Here is a 7,469-nt window from a genome sequence, read left to right on the forward strand (position 1 = left end):
CTTGAGTAGTGCATGTATAGAGGTGGGGTTTAATGCTTATTAAGTCTTTATGGGATCTTACAGCATGTAATTTGTGATGAGAATTGTGTAATATGAGTAACAGAGTCCTGTGCTCTGCAATTCTTTTTATGGGATTCCTAATAAAATGCAATTTCACAGTAACACCGCTTTTCAGTGCAAAAATGTGAATACAACAGCTGAAGCAAATCCACCTTTAATACACACCTATGAATAGTATGATACAGACTGTGTAAAGTTTTACCAAAGATGTGCATAGACAAATTGTAAATGGCTAGCAAGATGTACTCATTTTTTGTATGTGTGCATCCAATCCTTTATGCAGCTAAAACTAGTCTGGTTCTAGGCTATATGATAGCCAAAAATATTGCAGGTGAATAGAACCATCACAGTTTTGACCAAGAATAGTAGGTATAGGAGCAGTTAGTGGTGAGACTTTTGTACTGGCCAGTGAGGTTATTGCTTTATCGCTTGGGGCTCTTCTGTTGAGCTGGAATTTATAGGAGTGCTACAATCTTGTTCAACAACTAAAGTTTGAAATTAAATGTAAAACAGTACAGGAAAGCATAATGGATGATTTGATTGACTTAAGAATACTAGAGTCAGTATTCATTACTTTTTCTATTCTGAGCTGAGAATTTTTATTTTGAGTATCTGCAGTAAGTTGCCATATGTTGCAATAAAGAAGCATAAATACTTGACATCGTCTTTTTAAGTGAAGGGGGCACCAATATGAATTATTGATAAATTGGTAAAAAAATTAAAAACTATTCTTAAATGATCATGCTGGCTTTGATTTAACCTAGAGACTTGAAGTCAAGATGCAGCAGTTCTCTAGTCAGCTGTGTAACATTTAATTATGCTTCACACAGTGTAGTAGATTGATGTAATGATGCTAAAAAAGACTACTCATTCTTTTGAAAGTGCCTGTGTCAACTTGAAATCATATTCCCAGAACTGTTTGATGTTTTCCTGATTGCAAGGAAGATTAATGTCTCTTAAAATATTTTATGGCTGCTTTGTGAAACAAACTGACAGAATGAAGTGATTGACATACAAAAAGAAAATGTCACTAAACATGGAACTTCATCGGAAACAAAACTGAGATAGTCATGAAGCCTGTGCTGAATTTATAACTAGGCATTCTGAGAGTCTGGTGCTTTAACACGACAAAACTGAATGGGTGATAGGGAAGATGGTTGTAAAAGCAGGATTTCTTAACTAGGACAAGGACTTTAGGACTTGTCCTTAAAACTGAGACACCCCTCCAATATATGAGGTCAAAATGTGGCTGCTTTTCTTAGAAACCTCAGCAAAACATGTATTTAGAAAACAGCTTACGTAGCTTCTGAAACTTGGTACCAGGCTGGCAGATAGTTGTGTAAAAGCATGAGATCATCTTCCGAATCAGCCTGCAGCAATTCATAAGATAATTCTAACATGAAACAGCATTGGACTGTGTTGCCAGAGCATTATTTCTCTCACTGTAAAGAAGTTATGGATAAGTACTGTGCAATGTCCTCATGTTCAAGTTTGGTAATAGCTGTATGACTCAGAATTCCTTATTCCTGTTTCTGGTGTTGAAAGAGCAGCAACTTGGCAAAAGCTACAGTAATATTCTGTTAAATCCGCTCTGTAGGCAGGTCAAAACCAGTATTTCTAGCAGGACCTCTAATAAAGGCTGGCAGTTGTTACATGTGTGGGTATCCTGGAGTCAATGTTCTACCACTCCCTCCCCACTGCTGTGGAGGGAGTATTGGATTTCCTCACCATAGCTGATAACCTTGCACTGCTGTGCTATGCAGTGTGCTTCAGCTGAGGCAAGGCATTTTTGGGTCAAAGTATGTCTCATCTTTCCAAGACTAGTGGTCAGACTTTTTTTAAACTAAAAATTTTAAAATGCATTATTAATATTTTTAATTTAAAAAAAAACAAAACACAAACCCACAACCAAACAGCAGTCTTGCCTTGCTCACTGCCTCTACAAAGTACAGCTACCAAGACTTCGTTTCTCTCTTCTTCCACTTCCTCATGGCTCAGGTTTCTTTTTGCCTAATTTACTCAAGTTTAAGCAGTACATTTCTTCTAATTTCAGGTGATTTGTCCTCATAAGTGCTTTAATATTGCTATACTTCATTTGGTGAAATGTCAGTTGTGCAAAATTAGCAGAGATTCTTGTTGCTTGTGACAGTATATAGGAGAAACTTTATATTAACTTGCTAATTAGCTGTCTTGTGTCTGACATCTTTGCTGAGTTGGGCTGGGTGGAGGGTCTGCTCTCTCTCATACAGACTACAGGAGTTTAGAAGGGTGCTATAGCTGTGTATAGTCTGACCTGTATGATGGGAGTTTGAGATCAGAGTGCAGGTTCTTCGCATTTCCTAAATAACTTCATGAAGGTAAGGCTGAAGCCAGTTCAAAAATGGTACGTAGTGTCCTCAGCAGGCAACTGAGAATGATTAGGGAGAGATGCACTTTGAACTATCATGTCTGTAAAGAGAAGAATTTACAGCTCCTAGCATCCCAAAAGCCATGTTTTTATTTCTGCTTCAGCTTAGTAGGATATACAATAAATCTTAGATCTCACATTCCACCCACAAGGAGGTTCACTTCTCTGCATTCAGATTTAACAGGTCTCAAGGGGGTGCAGGTAACCAGACCAATCAAACACAACCACCACACCCTTAGTCTGGGTTTTTAACTTGCTTTTAATAAGACAACACCTATGGAATAGAAGCATGGTACGGAATAACAGCAGTTCTGCACACCCCCTTAAGCAACAAAGCACCTGTGCAAGAAAGTGGGGTTACAGGCATATACCCAAACTAGGGCTGGCTCTGTTTATGCTGTTATGGCAACTGCCATCTTCCATACGGTTGAAATTATACGGTACCTACACAAGGTTAACTGGTTTGCCACAAGGGGCTCTTGTTTTCTTCAGCTTGGTATCTTGTGTTTACCAAGGCTCATGTTTTGAGACACACAAGCACCTGAAAAGCATGAGCTATCTGAATGGTACAGTTCATTTTCTTCAGATGCAGGTAAGCAATACCATGTCTTGAAGGATTATTACTGACGCTTTCTCTGGTGTGGTTCAAGACAGCCCTAATCCGGTCCTTTGTCATGCACCTAGTTTTGCTTTAGAACTCCTCTAGTTCCCAGAGTCCCTGCAAACTTGTGTTACATAATAGTAAGACACAGCAAAATATCAGCAGCTTTCAATTACCATTAGCAGCCTCCAAATTACCATTAGCAGCCTCTTCACAGGTATTAACCCCAGCCATACTGATGGTAGTATCAAACCTGTTTACTTAAGTCTGTCTGATTTTTTTTATTATTTTTTCCAGCTTACATTTCTTCCACTTCAGTTCCATGACTCTTTCAAAATCAGTTCTATCTTCTGCCTTTTTGCTGAACACTACACGTCCTATGTAGTTGTAGCCTTGCCAGGAGGAATGAGGTAAAATAATGTGAAGCGTTGTAGTGAGAGAAGTGTGTTCCAGAAAGATAGTAAGTTTATTCATACATCCACCATCTGGTTTTCTGCATTTCTGGAACTGAGGATAATTACATGCTGAAAAAAGAATCCTTGTAACTGGCTGCTTTAAATAAGTTCACTCTCATTTTCAGATGGCTTTTGTCTTTCTTTTTTCTACTAAGTTCTTCAAGAAGAATTCACCTAATTAAAAGGAAGAAAAAACCCACCAAAATGATTTGGAGGTATTTCAATGAAATAAAGCAAAACACTACACATTTAATGCAAGTATTCTATTCTACAATACAATTTTTCTTACCAATATTTTACAGTAATTCAGTTCTACAGAACAGCACTTTCAATACCGCAGTGATGTAAAAAACCACAAACCAAAACCTATAACCCAATAAAAAAACCCCTCCATCCCCAGAATCCTGGTTTTCGTCACGCCCAATTTTATGAAGTAGCTCTGTTTCTTTTTCTTTCCAACAGGCAAAGCTGAATTGATTTGCTAAATAATTAATTTCTAATTCATAAAGTATCAGCAACTTAGAGTGAAACCTGCTATAAATCTAGTCTGAGCTGGCATTAAAACAGTCTGAGAAGCAAGGTGCCCCAGATGGGTCTTCACTTCTCTCTTTCAAGGAAAAAGCGGGATGCTGCACATACACAACAGTTCCATTAATATCAGCTGCTACTTAATACCCAGTGCTTTATCAGAAAAGGCACTGCCATAAGTGTGTTTAATTATTTCTAAGGCACTGTAAATAAATTCTGCCTAAACCAACAAAGTTACATCACAAACAATAAAGGGCCCCATTAAAACCTGAAGCATCCGAGAGGCAGAATGTAAAGGAAAACTTGCACATTGGGAACTCTTTATCCTGTCTCACGCATTAAGTATAGGACAAACTAGGCTTGGAAAAAAATAGCTTAAGCAGCACAGCCATTGTACAAATACCAATTACTGTCACATGGATGCATTTATATGACTTATAGAAGACAGTAAGTATAAGTAATTAAAAAAAAAATTACTATAGGAAGTGTCCTTGAGCTAAGGTGAGCTTTACGGCATATTACTTCACTGTTTTAACTTTATATAATGTTACGTGCTAAAAAAAATCAGTAACTTACCTGCTTTATAGGAGGAGCGCACTAAAGGCCCACTAGCAGTGTAATGGAATCCAAGATCATTTCCTACTTTTTCCCAGTACTTAAATTTTTCGGGAGTTACGTACTCCTCAACCTAAGTGAAAGGAACTCATTTTGATCAGGTATAAATGCAAAGGAAATGGCTATAGCTATCATGTAGTGAAATAAAACACAGTTATATGACAAGTTCAAAATGTCGACCTCCAAAACTGTCAGCAAAATCACAAACTGAATTTCTCTCTCTGCTTTCTACCCAAGGAATGCATTTTATTTACATTCCATATTTAGCTGAAAGGTTTAGAATTTAATTTTTTGTTGTTGCTTTATCATTTTCTCCGCTCTGTTTTTGAATGGTCCTTTTGACCAAACTTTTTTTTTTTTAAGTCAGTAAAAAAAAAATCAATAGTCCTACAAATCTCTCCACTAACAGTCATTTCAGCAAAACACAGTAACAGAACAGAGACTCGGAGAGCTGCGGACAGATTACAGAATGCGAAAATGGTAATTTCCCCAGTTGAAGTGGCACCGTTATGGGAGAGCCTATGAGACAGTGAAGGGGAGCTGGCTTGAGCCATGACGTCTGAGACACACACACTGAGACTCTTGTTTTTCAGAATCGTGCCTCAGCTCCAGCTGTCTCCCCAGCTAACAGCAGGAAGTAGCAAGAGGAAATCTGCAGAAGTTGGAAGGGATTAGATGGCTGAGGTAATTTTTAGTGAAAAGTCCGTAACAGACAAAGATCAGGTAAAAGAAGGATGGAATTTTTTCCCCCAACATCTGCAGTTAAGGTAGGGGTGCGTATCAAGCCTCAATTTAGTAAGAGGAAACTTGACCGTGCAATGTACAGACCAGAACGCTGCCCATAAAGACATTTTTACCTTTAGGTGACGTTTTGTTGGTTGCATATACTGTCCCAGGGTCAAACAATCTACATCTGCTTCCCGCAGTACTGTAAAACCAAGATTCCCCCGTTAGTGGCAGAAGGATCCCAAGTTGTCAGCAACTAGAAAACACTCTCTTTCCAAGTCTGAACACCGGTACAAGCACCCTGTGGGAGTTACATTCTCCTCTCCAGCAAAGGGAACTTGCAACCTCCGTGAGCAGCAACATACCTCGCTCTGAGCTCTGTGCTGCTGCAAGCCCCGAGCTATCTACTTTAAAGCTAGAGAGGATGCCATCGAGCTGCACTTGCTGCAGTCACGTGTCTCACTGCAGGAATGACATGCCCTTGTCTTTCTGATCTTGATGCTTTTCATCCTGTCTTTAGGTCAGGGACTTCATTTGACAAAAGAAATAACGGATGCATGCACACACGCTTAGCACTTCTCCACTGTTTCAAGAGAGTTCATGCTGAAAAGATGCAGAACAGTTCTCAGGAGCTATAAACCGGGGGGAGCTGCCAACACCTTCTGCCAGTTTTACACACTTGGGATGTACGTTAGTTTTGACGCCTGGAGAATCTCATAAACTTTGTCTGTTGAAATTTGCCTATACGCTAGAACCAATATACAGCTCGGGTATCCTGCTTACAGAAGGGAACCCAGACACCCGACAGAACTATGTTCACAGCAGCTAGTGGGATGGCTCAGGAACCTGATTTTGCATGAATGCTGCCCTGCATTTTCTCTCTACTTGGGCTGGTTGCCCCACATCAAACAGGAAGAAAAGACGGAGCTCTGACTACTACTACTCTGGAATCTCTGTTTAGATTGATACAGTTCTGTACAGAACGTGGTTCAATATCAGCGCATCTATTTTTTTAATTTGTACCTAGAGGATGGAAGGGGAATGAAATTAGAGTAACTGAATGAATGTAATGGGTAACAGTTTGTCTCTGAATACATCCATGAAAGTGACCTGAAACAAACAGCAACAAATTTGAAATGTCATACTCTTGTGGCTAGGAAATGCTAGGCAGGAAGAATGGGAACATCAGAAATTTTTTTTTTTATGGTCCACATTGTGGGACAGCTGCAGAAAAAAAATAGACTATATCAATGCATTCTAAATATACAGTGTTGTACACAAAATACAGTACCAGGTAGACATTCTTTCAGGACATGGGAGAAATGCCACAGGACTTATGAATTTCTTCTGGCATTGCATTCCCTTAAAACTGTGAATTCTTAACCTTTTAAAAACACATTTACATGCAAACATAAGAAAATGCTCCAGCTCCAAGGATAACATTTTTTCATCTGAGTAAACTGACATAAATTATTTTAAACAATCGGGTGTGCTATTCCTAAAAAGCAATGCATGATAGAGCAATTACGTTGCAAGCTTATTATTTAAGTATTGCGAAGGTAAGACTGTTGACACAGTCACACAAAGATGGCTATAATTTCCGCTGAAATCAACATGACCTGGATCTACCTGTCAAACTGAGTCTGAAAGGTAAAATGCTTTAGAAGTTCAATCTTTTTAAAGCAAACTTGTTTCCATAAAGCTCAGGAAACATTTCCCGCACCAGTGAACTGTAAAGGCAAAGATGCCTTTTCCAACGCAACAAAATTCACACCTATGCATTTCAACACCAACTTACATTTCATGGTGGAATACACTTGCTCATCTGTCTCGCCTAGCCCCAGCATGATGGAGGTTTTGGAAATGACGCCGGGCTGGACCTCTTTGGCGTGCTTCAGCACACGCAGCGACTGCTCGAAGTTGGCTCGGGGATCGCGCACCTTCCTTCGCGCATTTTCAGCCCAAGGCGGGAAGAAAAACAAAACCACGGCCCGGCAGGGTGCACACGGGTTAGAGACGCCAAGAAAGGTGCCTTCTGCTCCTTTCCACTCGGGGAAAACGGCAGCTTCGGCCCTTT

At 39.6% G+C, this 7,469-nt stretch overlaps 1 protein-coding gene across 1 annotated transcript; it reads right to left on the reverse strand.

The window, feature by feature from the left end:
- Window positions 1-3,450: 3,450 nt before the first annotated feature.
- Window positions 3,451-7,351, reverse strand: LIAS (lipoic acid synthetase). Its single transcript, XM_009869891.1, has 4 exons — window positions 7,191-7,351; window positions 5,524-5,594; window positions 4,628-4,739; window positions 3,451-3,697 (listed from the first exon to the last, which is right to left on the reverse strand). The coding sequence occupies exons 1-4, from the start codon at window positions 7,237-7,239 to the stop codon at window positions 3,645-3,647; spliced, it is 285 nt and encodes a 94-aa protein (XP_009868193.1). The 5' UTR covers window positions 7,240-7,351; the 3' UTR covers window positions 3,451-3,644.
- Between the last annotated feature and the right edge of the window lie 118 nt (window positions 7,352-7,469).

The sequence above is a fragment of the Apaloderma vittatum genome, unplaced genomic scaffold, assembly GCF_000703405.1.
Source record: "Apaloderma vittatum isolate BGI_N311 unplaced genomic scaffold, ASM70340v1 scaffold2565, whole genome shotgun sequence".
In the NCBI taxonomy this organism is placed as follows: domain Eukaryota; kingdom Metazoa; phylum Chordata; class Aves; order Trogoniformes; family Trogonidae; genus Apaloderma; species Apaloderma vittatum.

Bases quoted from the DNA above. Each gene is read 5' to 3' on its own strand.
- LIAS (XM_009869891.1), bottom strand. From the start codon at position 7,239: ATGCTGGGGCTAGGCGAGACAGATGAGCAAGTGTATTCCACCATGAAA. The intron at 5,595-7,190 runs GTAAGTTGGTGT...TTGGTTTTACAG, and splicing joins AGTGTATTCCACCATGAAAT to TACTGCGGGAAGCAGATGTA. The intron at 3,698-4,627 runs GTAAGTTACTGA...CCTTTTAATTAG, and splicing joins GCGCTCCTCCTATAAAGCAG to GTGAATTCTTCTTGAAGAAC.